Below are 15,067 nucleotides of genomic sequence, written 5' to 3'. Positions count from 1 at the left end.
TAGCAATAATGAAATGAACAATTTTCTGAGGATGCAAAAACTGCATCAAGGAAATTATAAAATTAGAAAGTTACTGAACTGTGTCATGTGAAATGAGAAGTCATTGGAGCTACATTGTTGTTAGAATGACTTCAAGAAACAGGGCATAACAGTCTTTTATACATGTCACACATTGGTAAAATACTTTCGATAGTTGGTAACATACATGTAACAGAACGGTCAGATCAATTAATTTCTTTGTCCATCATTACAGTAACTATCACTCACCAGTCACATTTTTCTAGTTTCCAAAATCCAATTCCTCATATGGTGAACTGACAACTTTATCTGCTGTAACAAAAGACAAACTCTACAGAAACATTCTGCAACTTACCAAATGGTTGTTGTGGGTTGTTGCTGGGTGCATTTGGTGAAGGTAGATTTTGATAAGGACGTTCTGTGGGTTCTAAGTAAGGTGATTCTACTTCATAATTAGGACTTGGCAGTTCTTCCATGCTGGCATATGGCGTATGCTCACCTTCATCTTTACTGGCATTATCACCAGGAAACACTGTAAGATTAGTAATTTACAAGCAGACTTAGATGCAGCATTATTGAAGCAATGTGTCTATTCCATTAAAGCAAGTGCCTAAAGGGACAGTAGCTGTAACTTTTGATAATAATTTCATTATTTTTGTTCTTGAAAATGACTGTTTTGTCTTGTTTTTCTCCCAAACTCATGTTGATGTAGGAAATATGACCCTTGTCAACACAAGTCACTTTTCACAATCAGCAATATCATTGTAAACAAATGAATTCTAGCCCAGACTAGAATTCACTTGTAAACATGCACATTGGCCTTTACAGAAATAGAGTCTGTGTTGACAGAGTAGAGACTGAATATTTTGACAGGATTTGGGAGTAGAACAGTTGAAACTATATCAAAAGTTACAGATCATAGACTGAACTTTAATGTTTACAAATAGTAAATAAGTGTACAACAATAATATTATATTACCCCATATTTTACTGTTACAACCTTCTATGTAAGATTACCACTGTGAAATTTAGTAGACTTACTTTCTTTGCTGACTCTCTTTTCATTTGTACCAAAGAACTGATTAACATCAAGTGGTACAGGAGGTGATGGTGGAGCCATGTAGTGACCTTCATCCATCTCAATTTCTGTAAAAATTAAGTCAGTTTTCATCAATATTTGTCAAATTTTGTTGGACAATGTTCACATATAATTCAGTGAGTTACACATAAAGTAGGACTAGGCCTGAAACTGGAATATATTTAGCATGTACGCGGCTGGATGTGTGGCAAGGATACCTTTGTGTTGTCTAAAAATGAATAAATTTTGAAATAATACTATAATATGCTATCCAATCTTGGAAGAGTAATTGTGATGAGTGTAAGTATAGGATGAAGATTACCATGTATAAATATCACAGTAAATATTTAATGGCCATTGAAGTGAAAAACTTCAAAGCTAAGTTAGTACCGGTAAGTATTAATTGATGAATTTACAAGTGAGTGTTCAATAAAACATTTCAAATGTTAAAGTATTTCATGAATGAACAAGCGACCTAGCGGCCGAAAAGCTCCGCTGTGTTTATGTACAGAATAACTATTTTTGACACATGTTGATGAAGAAGGTGGAAATCTTTGATAACTCAATGCAGTGGCCAGAAAAATGTGGCTAAAATAAGCTGCAAAAATACAAAATTGAAGATTTCATCATACTTTGAATATATCACATCCGATCATCCCTAAGAACATGTCAACCAAAGCTATCTGATGAGTAGTTTTTTGAGAATAAAATATTCTGACCAAAAATGGCAACAATTGCCCCCCAAAAATAAAAATTGCAGATTTCATCATAATTTCAAAATATCACACTTAGTTATACCAAATTTCAAAGCTGTTAGACCAGTACTTTTTGAGAAACGCATTTTTTGACCAAAAATGGGAAAAATTGCCCCAAAAATTCAAAATTGCAGATGTCATCATTATTTCAATAAATATCATTTAGTTCATCTATGGAAACCTGTATACCAAATTTCAAAGCTATCAGATAAGTAGTTTTGGAAATACACATTTTGTGACCAAAAATGGCAAAAATTGCCCCAAAAATACAAAATTACAGATTTCATCAGAAATTCAATATATATTACTAAGCTTATCTGTAGAAACCTGTATACCAAATTTCAAAGCTATCAGACCAGTACTTTTTGAGAAACACATTTTTTGACCAAAAATGGCAAAAATTGCCCCAAAATTACAAAATTGCAGATTTCATCATTATTTCCATAAATATCATTTAGTTCATCTGTAGAAACCTCTATACCAAATTTCAAAGCTATCAGATGAGTAGTTTTGGAAATACACATTTTTTGACCAAAAATGGCAAAAATTGCCCCAAAAATACAAAATTACAGATTTCATCAGAAATTCAATATATATTACTTAGTTCATCTATAGAAACCTGTATACCAAATTTCAAAACTATCAGACCAGTACTTTTTGAGACCAGTACTTTTCTGATTTAAGTCACCCTAAGCAAACTGCATATCAAATTTCTAAGCAATCGAACGAGCGGTTTCAGAGAAGAAGATTTTTTTACCAAAAACACAAAAAAATGCCCCAAAAATACAAATATGCAAATATCACCATGATTGTAACAAACTGAAGTAAGGTCACCCCAAGTGAACTGCATATAAAATTTCAAAGCAATTGGACTTGTGGTTTCAGAGGAGAAGGCAATTGTTGACGGACGACGGACGCCGGACGACGGACGCCGGACGACGGACGCCGGACGCCGACGGACGACGACGGATAATCAACCTATTTGATAAGCTCCGCGTCGCTGACAGCGGAGCTAATAAAAGCCTCCTTTACTAGGTCATAAGTTGTCATATATTTCTATGAATGATTGACAAAATCTGGATGAAGAAATATTCAAATGACATCAGTGGTACCTATCATTGATTCCCTGTAGAGAGGTCCACAATCACCATTAATAACCATGGATTTGCTCCAAACGACAGTGGTGTAAGGGTTATGCAAAATTAACATAACAATGTAGAAGTGACTTGACTTACTCTTTGCACATGTTGCATCATCTCCACCACATGCTCCGTTTAGCTCACCATTTGGCATTTGATCCAAGGCATTTTCTGAGTTCAGTTTCTTGGTGCCGAGATTCTTACTAGAGACAAACAATGGGTTATTCTGCACAGTGATCTGAGATTGCTGGCGTTGGGCACTGAATGGTGCGGAAACCGATGGACCTCCTGGATTTTCGTAGTTTGGATTTTCAAACCGTAAACTACCACTCTCAGTGTTGAATGCTGCCTGGTCCTCTGGTCTGTTATTGTACCTGTAACATTTATCATTGATAAAGAATGACTAGGGTTCTTGCTGAACAGTCAGAGAGTGAGAGTAAGTGTTAGTGATGCAGTGCATATGTTATGGTATGATGGCGCATTTACATACATGTATCTGCAAACTGTTTTGTATGAATGCATCAGTTACAAACTTGTATGTGGCAAATAAGCAAAAGGAAAAAAATTAAACAAAAACAAAAGCAAAACAAAAAATTAAAAAAAAGGCATGTAGCTGTGTTTCAAAAGCATGCATTTCTGCTTGATAAATATAAGTCTGCTTCAATCTACACCACAGACACATGTATACTAAGAATACATGTCCAAGTGTAGTTAAATGTATACAAAAACAACAGCATTGAGAAATCACAAAATTAATATTTTCATGCATGAATGCTAAGATTAAACTGCAAAAAGAGAAAACTTTGACAAATAAGACTATTTTCTATAAAAGAATACTTCAGAAGATAAAAAAGATGGGATTTCAAAAATCTAAAGAATAAAACAAAAACAAAAATAAATAAACATAAAGATTGGAAAAACTATACAATCTAAAAGAAAGGAAAGATTTAGGCCACTACCACCACATTGGAATTGTTTGGCGTGGTGTTGGTATGGTGTAAAAACATGTCTGGAGATGTAATTTAGTATGCAATGAATGCAACATATCGGTGTATGATGCAAGCTGTGTGCTATGGAAGTGATATAGTGTTGGTGAGTATGTGGTATTTGAAGTAATGTCCCATCCCAACACATCACCTGAGGAAAGATTAGAATCAGGGGGCTACAGATCTCATCTTATCATATCATATCATATATATCATCACTTACTTATCGCCCGATCTGAAGTGCCTTCTAAATCGCCATAGGAGCAAGGCTAGTATGATAAGTAATACTAAGAAGACAACTACCCCGGAAACAGCTCCGATTACAACGGGATTGGAATTTGCTTTCTGGGGTTGGACATCATTCTCATCTTGTATAATTTGAGATGGTGCTGAAATCAACATAGTCAAAACTGTTACAGCATTGATAAGACACTTACACAACAGTAGGGCGGTAACCTTTTCTGGATGGATCACGACGTCGTCGTCTGCGACAAAATATCGCAAAGAATACAATAATAGCTACCAATACAAGGCCAGTGATAACACCACCGGCTATAGAACTTGTTGAGTCACTGGTTGAGGCCTTGTCAGATGAGCTTCTGGCAGAATTAGGGATGAAATTATGCTCTCTGGTGGCTATATGGGAATGACAGAAAGAGTTAGAAGCAGTGTGAAGATATTTGAGTCTTTGCACATGAGCCTGTGTGAAACTAACTTTTGAATTGGCAGAAATCACCCCGTTAGATTATGTGAGAAATACAGTGGTTTAAAATCAGAAAAATAGTGGTTCAGAACCACTACAATAATGCTAAAAATCTTCTAAAATTTGCCATTCAGATTCCACTTCAAGTTACTCTTGTTTATCTTGATATCTTTTTGTAAACTTAAGATAAACTTCAAAAAAATGTTTATGTTGGCTAAAAAATACAAATGTATTAAAAAGTCTTCATAAAATTCAAATCTAAATGATTTCCTGAAATATCAGTTGTAAAATTTCACATGGCCCTTTTTTCCATATTTTTGTCTTCTGTCATAGTGTTGTTGACTATGTAATGATTGATACCATGAAATCACAAGTTTTGTTGACAAATTTGTACACAGGGGTAATATGCAAAGACTCACACCATCACACAATATAGAAATCAGAAATACACAGCAGCACAAAGCAATGATTAATTAGTATCAATTTACATACTAAAGCAAGCAATACACAAATCATAGAAACAAAGATGACAGTGCAAAGTAATTACTAGTCACAGATTTGTTAAGTTATAAAGAGGACAGAAGAAACAAGATGGACAGCTTCTGCAATTATCTATTTGTGCAATCAATTGATATTTCAATTCAAACACTTGGAAATTTTGCATCTTTTCTGATAAATATTTCAAATCTTAAACTACAGTGCTTTCATACAATCAATGGAATACCACATCTTGTAACATGCATCTAAAACGTGACTACACAGAACTTAGAATAACTTGAACAGTCAAGCAAAATCTCTGTTGTCAATTCTCATTAAAAATATGAAAAGGTTTTTATGACGTGACTATCTGGTGCTTGGATTATTTCAATTTTGTCTTCACACTTAAGTTATCATTTTATAATAAATAGTGTGCATTTAAGATAGCTGTCCATTGAGATGTTAATTATGATACAAAGATCTTACACAGTAAGTAGTTAATGTGTGTTTATGGTGCAAGAATGATATTAAAGTGTTATGTAAATGTCAATTGAACGGTGGGTGCTCTTAACAGGACATTGGAGTGCTTTGTGTACCAAGAAACCATCTCAACAGCCAAACCAGATATAAATGTCCTTGTTAAATATCCACTTGAAAGGTTGACATGCGTTTCATTCGATTGAATACAAGCCACTGCAAACATTAATATTTGTCGTAAATTTCTTAATAATTTAGTCAGTCCTTTAGCATTGTGTGATCTGTATTTCCCATAATGGTTCTTCATGAAACTTCACTAATTTTTGCACCACCAAGAGTCAGGTTTGATGATAAAGTTGTATTTGCCCATTTGGTAGGGGTAAAATCTCATACTGTGATTTCACATTAGATATGTATATTATGATAATGTGTACTGACACAAAATTAGTAGTTTTCAAATGTATATTTGCATGTGTATGTAACGTTTTTATTATTATGACTTTTGTTCATTCAGGTTGAGTTAGTTATTAAAAGCTAAAATATCATGTCATCTGTTTTTTAGCATGGGTGGATGTAAGTCTAGATTCTAATGCTGTATGTGATTGACAAAAATACCTTATTCCTGTATTTTAACAGAAAATGTTTTACTAAAATTCATGTATGTCATGGAATTATTTAAAATCATGACTACACCTTTGTTATAATTACAGTCATTGAGTACATGTATCTACAATGCAATATCAACAGGCACTTTTTCCATACACACACTGCATCTTAATGCATTGAGTACAGTACTTTTCAAATTTCTATTTTCAGCTAACACAAGATTATATTTGTTGCGTTAAATCTTAACACATTTTGTTATATCCGATGTAAAGCTGAAGATTTACTTCTTGACGAAATGACCTACTTTTCTCGCAGTGTTCACCAATGTATCCATCCGCACAGACACACCCCTCAGCCGTATCACACTTATAGTTGTGGCTTTTACATGTACAATAGTAACGGCAGTCAGGACCATAAAATGGAAACTCACAAGCTGAAATTAATATCATGTAACATTGTAAATATCATCAGTGTCAACAAAATGACAAAACATAAAGACCTAAGTAATGCATAAGATAATTAAAATTCCAATATCAAATTGTTATCATCAATGCAGAGTCCTAACATCATACAATTCAGCCAACCAAGATAACTGAATCGTATTAAATATGTGACACAAAACATAAAATACACATTGACTAAAAATGATCTGGATCCTCATTTATTTTTTCCTGATTTACTACGCAAGTTTTGAATAATCTCCAATAGCATCATATAAGACAGATTTCTAAAGGCCAGATTATAACAATGTTTGATTTGCAGATACTATTCTTCTTGAACGGTATCAGTTGATACTGTCTAATGGAAGAATTGACACAAGCCTACCTTTTGTACATGTTTCTCCTCTCCAACCCTTGGCACACTCACAGGAACCAGTGATGTGATGACAGGGACTCAAATGACAATCACATTTTGCTCTACATTTGAAACCATAGTAACCAGCTTCACATTCTGAAATAATAATAAAATTCTGATGAAACTATAATCTAATAGACCAAATGAATGAATAAATTGGCTATTACAGAATTTCAACACTTGTTTATTTTACAAGTACACAGGGTCATCTAATTTATCTTGTTTTTTCTTAACAAGACTTCAGAATCCATTTCATACACAGTAACATACTGGTCTGAACAATATAATGATAATTTTTGTTGGACCAGGCGTATAATGTGCATGTTACAATGAACTTGATAAATGTCTAACAGTCAACAACTAACCTTCTTCACAAAACTTTCCAGTATATCCGGTTGTACAATCACATTCCCCGGAGATATGATCACACTTCCCACCATTCTGACACTGACATTCTTCCTGGCAATCCTGACCATACAATCCAATGGGACAGCCTGCCATGGAAAATATTTCATAAATATTTTGGGAGGAAAAATATCATAAAGGCACCATATTGCTTAATGTGTGACTGACAAACGACAAAACAACTGTTATAGGTAACCATAAAGAAAGTTTTGGAAAATACTGATAATACTGGGCATTGCTTTCTCTTGAAATCCCTTCAGCCTGTGAATGGTTTACAAGGGCACCACAGAACACAGGGTGAGACAGCTGAGACTATCTTTTACAACATTGTAATTTTCAAAATTCTAAAGTACTACGATCAGTGAACCTTGATTTTATCGCTGGGTCTATTCATCTGAAAGTTGTCATTATATGTTGCCAAGTGCATGAACATTCAAACTTCCGAACAAAACTAGTAGACAGACATGTATGAACCAGTACATTGTTAAGGGAATCAAACTGGTTTCAAGTCACTTTGTTCAACAGCTGTAACATACATGTTTCAGTAATTCATAACACTATCTCAAATTGATCTCAGTTCAGCTGATGTACAAATCACTTACTTTCATTACACATTGGTCCAGTCCAGCCTGGTGTACATGTACATTCACCATCATAGGTATGACAAGATGCTCCATGCTGACAATGGCATTCCAAGGCACAGTCTTTGCCATAGAAACCTTGTTCACATGCTATTAAAATACAGTGAAAACAAAAAATCGGTATTTAATGAAGAACTAAAAATTGTTTACCATTCATCTATGTACATTACACTATGTAATGCTTGAAGTAAACTACACACACTTTCTTCATTTTCATCTTTGTATATATTCCTATGAAAATGATAATGTATACAATGTGAAAATGATAGTGTATACATGAAGACACTGTCTATTGATCCCTTCATAATTGCTGTATTGTATGCTGAGTTTGCCCTCAATAACAAGATTAACAAATTTTCTCACAACTGTTCAAATTCCTACAGAGTATATTCATCAATTCTATAATTGCACAATGCATGAAATGTAAATTTATGGATAATGAATACTCTCAGAAAGAAAATGACTGTATTGTGGTATTTTATCTTTGTTTTTTCAGACCTATGATTACTTGGCCATGATTTTTGAAACAAGATTTTAGTTTGTGATTATGCTACCCTTCTGTCTAAGAAGACTGTATCTGATTCCCCTTTGACATGCTGCAGTTCTTAATAAAAGTTTCTATGTAGCACAGTTACACACGCATGATCAAGAACAGAGATTGCTCCTTCCTGATTGAACATCACTACAGTAGAATTCAATCCAAGTATCAATCAACACTGTTACAGCCAAACTGCCTTATTACATTTTGGTGCATTTCAAGCTGGAACAGCTATAATTCTTTGATCTCTAAATTCAGCTTTATTTATACCTTTAAGAAATTTGTATATGGCCCTCTAGAGGCCAGGAGTGTGTTTCCTTTGATGCTATTGTCTTTGAGGTTGTGACCTCAATCAATTACATAACAGCTTTGAGGTATTTGAAAGCAGGGTATGTGAAAGCATGGTGTGATGTGGCAACTTTGTTCAGAGAGCTGATTAGTTTCTAGGTTTTGTTTGAATGATGCTGAACCAACAAATGGAATGAAACGTCAACCGCCCGGTGGCTTTAATTATATTGGTAAGCTTTAAGCTGTTTTCAGTTGTGTATTTTGATACAGAAATTATGAAGCCATGCATTTTGAAATGGACCAGGTTGGAAACATTCTGTATGAGCAACAGAGATTGTTGTGTATGTACTTCTCGTTCCAAAATTTTTGTATTTCTTTATTTTGGCGTCGGAGCACATTTGACAACATTGGCTATTTGAAATGAATTTTGGTTTTTGCATGAACAGTGGAACATTTCTTCAGTCTTTGATGTACAAAATGGACATGTACAATGGAACAATTATTTGAATATTATGAACATCTTCATATGCATTTTGGTGCTGATTGTAGGTTTTTTCTACTGTCACTGTGCATGTATTTCCTAATATTTATTGTTCCTTTTAGTTAATGTGTTAGTCCAGAGCAGTGCTGACCCAGAACCTATATAAACAGACTGAGCCAGCCTAGCAGAAATAAAAGAGAAAATAAGTAACGACTGAATGGAATACTGTGTGTCCTTTGAAGATATTCAGGTCAGATTATTTAATTTATTATCATAGAGGACTAACTCAATTAGCAACAGAGTCACAACTGGGTAGTTCTCGTCAGAAGATGTCACCACTGCAGTACGCAGAAATGGCACCTACAAACACTTACTATGTTCACAGTAATCTCCCCTCCATCCTGGCAGACATTGACATTCTCCGTTGACGTGATTACATGTGGCATTGTTTTGACATTGACATGTATTGGCACAATCTTGACCATACCTGTTTTGTGAACACACTGTAACACAAAGGAATAACCAGAGTTTGAAAGGTATAATGGTGACAAAGCAACAAATCAATAACATGAGAAGTCACATCATCTTCATGATAATATCACTGAGTACAAGTTTTGTATGTTGGAACAACACTATATCCATACTTCACTTGGATGTAAAATGACACAAACATATTGCCATTATGTTATTATGTTAATTGGTTAACATACAGGTTTACATGGCCTTGGTAATCAAATATGCATGTGTGTGTGTGTGTGTGTGTGTGTGTGTGTGTACACATACATACATACATACATACACACACACACACACACACACACACACACACACACACACACACATATATATATATATATATATTATATATATATATATATGTATGTATGTATGTATGTATGTATATATATATATAATATATATATATATATATATATACACACACACACACACACACACACACACACACACAGTAAAACCTGTCTAAACCGAACCCTACAGGGACTGAGAAAATTGTTCGGTTTGGAGAGGTGTTCCGTTTGTAGCGGCCCTTTTAACATATAGTTCTATTGGAATGGGACTTGGAAAAAGGTTCAGTTTAGACAGGTTTCCAATTTAGACAGGGTACGGTTTATATGTGCTTTCTCTATGCTGACTAAGTAAATTGCCATGCTAACAGTCTGTGACTGTCCTTTATCACTAATGTCCTCGATCATATGCAGCACAAGGACGGTTGTCTGCAACATATATTTTGACAATGATGATAAATTTTGATGGACTAAACTTTACCTTGTTCACATTTAGCACCAAGGTAGCCAGGCAGACAAATACAGGCACCATTGACTGAGTCACAGTTACCATTGCCATTGCTGAGACATGATGGACACGTGTTTGAACAGTTCCTTCCATAGTATCCAACATCACACGCTGTAACCAATAGAAACACGCAGCATATTAAGTATTTAATTAACAACTGCATATGCTGAAACAACCTTCAGTTTACTTGATTAGAAATAGTGGTTTATACTCATCAGAGCTGAAGACATTCATGATGATCAAACATGCTTGGTACTGTTTGTAATTTTGTTTCTCAATGCAAGAGATACAAGAATTCTATCTTTTGATTTAAAATACTGAGACAAAAGATATGTCACTGTCTGTGAACAGAATCAGACAATAGAAATAATGGATTTATGTTAACTTTCAACTTATGTTGCAATATTGGATAAGGTGAATCAAAATTGCATTAACTATCAACAATATGACCATAGGTTATGGGTGATCAACATATTGACTAGTGTATGTACATTGCGTATAAAGTGTACAGTCTGAATTTCAAGACCATTCTACATTGATGAGAAGTCATACTAAAACAATACTTACTAATTCACTTTAAATATTTGAACTTATCACACTTTGAACATTAGATGATACACTGATCTGAACATTAGATGATACACTGATCTGAACATTAGATGATACACTGATCTGAACATTAGATGATACACTGATCTGAACATTAGATGATACACTGATCTGAACATTAGATGATACACTGATCTGAACATTAGATGATACACTGATCTGAACATTAGATGATACACTGATCTGAACATTAGATGATACACTGATCTGAACATTAGATGATACACTGATCTGACTACTTTTTACTGTGAATACAAAGCATGTACAGATGGAAGCAATAAACAAGAAACCTAGATACAGTGTTCTTGTTCCTTGTTTATGCTCATTGTGAAATACAATACAAGAGCAGAGTTTGTTCAGTTTTTCCTTGTAATGTATATGGCATTCAAGAAAAACATGAACATCACATTGTTTAATTAATGTTCAATGGATTGATTGAACACTGTGCAAATAGGGATATTTAAAAGCCATGGTTCAGGATGCACAGAGTAACAGAAAACCTTACCTTTTTCACATCTGACACCAGTATACCCTGCTGGACATTCACACACACCACTCTCTGGACTGCAAGATGCACCATGTTCACAGTCACAGATGTTCTCACAAGATGATCCATACTGACCTACAGGACATACACTGTCACATTTCATGCCTATAATACAAAGAACATAACATCCATTATGTAAGATTGTAGAACAATGGCTCCATGCTAGGCCATATGGAAATTTAAAATAATATTTCTGTTGTGTTTCTATTACTCTAAAAGTTATTCTATGACAAATAGGATTGTACAACAAGAAACACTGGGTCCACTATGTTATAGTTTTACCTGTCTTTGAAATAGCTAAGCCTTTACAAAAGATACAGTATTAGTGTGAAATTTCATTTCCCCCAAATCTATGTGACTTTTTTATTTAAGTACAACAATTTTCCATTCAGAGCTATGATATATTTTGTCAGTGATCTTTTTAGGGCCATATGTACAGTACAAATGCAGTGCATCTATCTTCAGTTTTCTATCTGATACATATTTACATCACAAAAGTTATTGATTTTTTCATTCTAAGAAAGTCTGTCTCCTTATTATCTTCTCTCTATTTACTCCATTTCTATCACATTGTACCTTCATATCCTGGTTTACAGATGCAAGTACCATCTACGTTATTACATCCATAGGAATTTTCTGGATGGCAATCACATATCTGTTCACATCCAACACCGTATGTAAAATTCTAATAAAATAACAAGGAGAGAAAAAATGGAGTCAAAATATGCAAAGAAAATGTTTCTATTTTTACTGGACTTTGCAACAAAGATGAAAGCTAACATCGATCAATTATTTAAGAAGTTTGGTCTTTTGGTAATAAGTAGTAATTTTTGAAGATAAGTTTGGATTCATACAGTGGGACATTTTACTAATTGAATTTATCTAGCACAGGTTGCCAGGGTTAAACATCCATATTTGAATATTTTAAACATTTGTCATTGAAACTAAGTTGCTAGAATCTCACAAAAGTCAATTGATGAAAGAGCAAACTTCAATGTAGCATTATTCTGGTGAAAAATAGCTTAATGAATGTTAACTTACAGTACATGGATCAGCACATTTAACTCCAAGCCAACCAGCACGACACTGACACTGCCCTGAGATATGATGACATGATGCCCCATTATCACAGGGACAGGTTTGGTTGCATTCATGTCCATACTGGCCAAGTGGACAAGGCAATGAACAATCATTTCCTCTCCAACCTACAGAGAAAAGACAAATTGGTATACTGTACACTGAAACAAATACCTTTTGTGAAGGATGGGTGAAAAATGTCACTTTGGTTTGGCCATTTATACCCTTCAATTATCATTGTAGAATTGTTCTGCCTTCTTATTTTTGATGGAAAGCTCACTTAAAAGACACTTCTCGGCAAGTACTTCTGTTTTTGGTGCAACTATCTTACCTGGTTGACAACGGCATAATCCGGTCACATGATCACATGTTCCATTGTTTTTACAGTCAGTACAAACACCCTGACAACGAAATCCAAATGATCCTTCAGGGCATTTTTCTTGACATCTGTGAAATAAGAGAAACTGTTACCATTGTGGCAATGACTTCACTGTCGGATTACTTAAAGTGTTACATAACATCACTGATATCACACTTTACAGTTATGCTCAACGGAAAGTAGACGATGAGATTAAATGATACCTTACTCAATTACCAATTTACATCAGACACTTTATTTCTAAAACTACACTAGTACCTCACAATATTGCTTGCGAGCGGCAAGTTCTCAAAGACAAGAATAACAAATACCAGACCTAAATGATTCCTTAACATAACAGTCGCTTGCCTGCTTCTCTGCAGACATGAGTGCCTTATCTCTTTCCACTGGTTTATTGCCGTAATCTTATACCACGATACTAATTACACAGCGACAAAAAGACAACTGTAAGTTGGCTGAAGCATGAAGTATATATATGTGCCTCTCAAGAGATATATAAAAGGCAAATAATGAAACATCTTCATCATTTATGAATCAAACGTTTTGTCTGAAAAGCTCTTGCAAAGATATCTTGAGACAGACAATAATAATATGGTTTCTCTGGTTTGGCGAGTAAATCTTGTAGAGGATTATACAAATCTGTAATTGACCCTCATCAATTTTGAGCCATTGAATAACAGATAGACAAAGTCTCATTTGATTGGATATAATAAACACAAAACGTTAAACATCCCAATCAAATGTACTTGGAAGCTTGAGTATGCATGAGAATAGTTGCACCACTGTTTGACTGCTAGAAGAGATACACAGAACAGTGGACACATAGACAGTATTTCACATTAATCATCAGTAGCTTAGGAAATTGTGAAGTTGGCAATATGGTACATAGCTAGAGACCCCATGCTTGATAACATTGCCAAATTAAGTCAGTTTTATCCAAATGTTTTTGTCCACACTTATCTTCACTCTAGCACAAATTACAGAGTGGCAGTTGATTGTAACATTTTCACCACCATGGTTTGGCAAAATACCCATTGTTATCAATCGTAAGTGTGGACCTGTTTTACAAAGAATTAGGGGGTTAGGTCGAGGCATTTTCATACAAAGAATTAGGGGTAATCTGTTTTAAGGCATTTTAGTGTCAAAGAAATGAAAATTGGCAAAAGCAGAAATCATGATTTTAAAGATTGAAAAATCCAATCTACTTGACACTTACTGAGCAGTGTCTCAACAATGTCGGCCGGTCTACCCCGGCGATGACGTTCATTTCAACAAGAACTACAGTTGTCCTTTTGTCGCTGTGTATTAGTATCGTGGTATAAGATTACGGCAATAAACCAGTGGAAAGAGATAAGGCACTCATGTCTGCAGAGAAGCAGGCAAGCGACTGTTATGTTAAGGAATCATTTAGGTCTGGTATTTGTTATTCTTGTCTTTGAGAACTTGCCGCTCACAAGCAATATTGTGAGGTACTAGTGTAGTTTTAGAAATAAAGTGTCTGATGTAAATTAGTAATTGAGTAAGGTATCATTTAATCTCATCGTCTACTTTCCGTTGAGCATAACGGTAATAGATTATATCATGTTTTTGCACTGTTGAAATAAAAACAGTTGATCACTGTTACAACTTGGATAAAAAGCACGAATTATCAAAAACCTCAGAATGGTCTTTCATTTATTGGTAAACTCTATACA

The 15,067-nt window shown here is 34.5% G+C and overlaps 1 protein-coding gene across 8 annotated transcripts in view; it reads right to left on the bottom strand.

Annotated features, from left to right (window-relative positions):
• The window catches only part of LOC139117507 (multiple epidermal growth factor-like domains protein 11), a 58,741-nt gene that overhangs the window by 3,604 nt on the left and 40,070 nt on the right, over window positions 1–15,067 (bottom strand). For 4 of the 8 annotated variants that reach the window (XM_070680679.1, XM_070680681.1, XM_070680680.1 and 1 more), the window contains 14 exons: window positions 13,326–13,441; window positions 12,959–13,122; window positions 12,494–12,602; window positions 11,876–12,022; window positions 10,735–10,872; window positions 9,822–9,950; window positions 8,102–8,230; window positions 7,460–7,588; window positions 7,065–7,190; window positions 6,544–6,672; window positions 4,414–4,612; window positions 3,087–3,364; window positions 1,060–1,164; window positions 374–550 (listed from right to left, as the gene is read on the bottom strand). In XM_070680679.1, coding sequence (XP_070536780.1) covers window positions 374–550; window positions 1,060–1,164; window positions 3,087–3,364; window positions 4,414–4,612; window positions 6,544–6,672; window positions 7,065–7,190; window positions 7,460–7,588; window positions 8,102–8,230; window positions 9,822–9,950; window positions 10,735–10,872; window positions 11,876–12,022; window positions 12,494–12,602; window positions 12,959–13,122; window positions 13,326–13,441 — 2,075 coding nt within the window. Of the gene's footprint in view, window positions 1–373; window positions 551–1,059; window positions 1,165–3,086; window positions 3,365–4,199; window positions 4,366–4,413; window positions 4,613–6,543; window positions 6,673–7,064; window positions 7,191–7,459; window positions 7,589–8,101; window positions 8,231–9,821; window positions 9,951–10,734; window positions 10,873–11,875; window positions 12,023–12,493; window positions 12,603–12,958; window positions 13,123–13,325; window positions 13,442–15,067 lie in introns of all 8 variants that reach the window. The other 4 variants (XM_070680683.1, XM_070680686.1, XM_070680684.1 and 1 more) reach the window with 1 other exon arrangement.

Source organism: Ptychodera flava, chromosome 18, assembly GCF_041260155.1.
Source record: "Ptychodera flava strain L36383 chromosome 18, AS_Pfla_20210202, whole genome shotgun sequence".
Classification (NCBI taxonomy): Eukaryota; Metazoa; Hemichordata; class Enteropneusta; family Ptychoderidae; genus Ptychodera; species Ptychodera flava.
The sequence above is the reverse complement of the archived record's forward strand: the minus strand, read 5'-3'. Positions and strand labels throughout refer to the sequence as shown.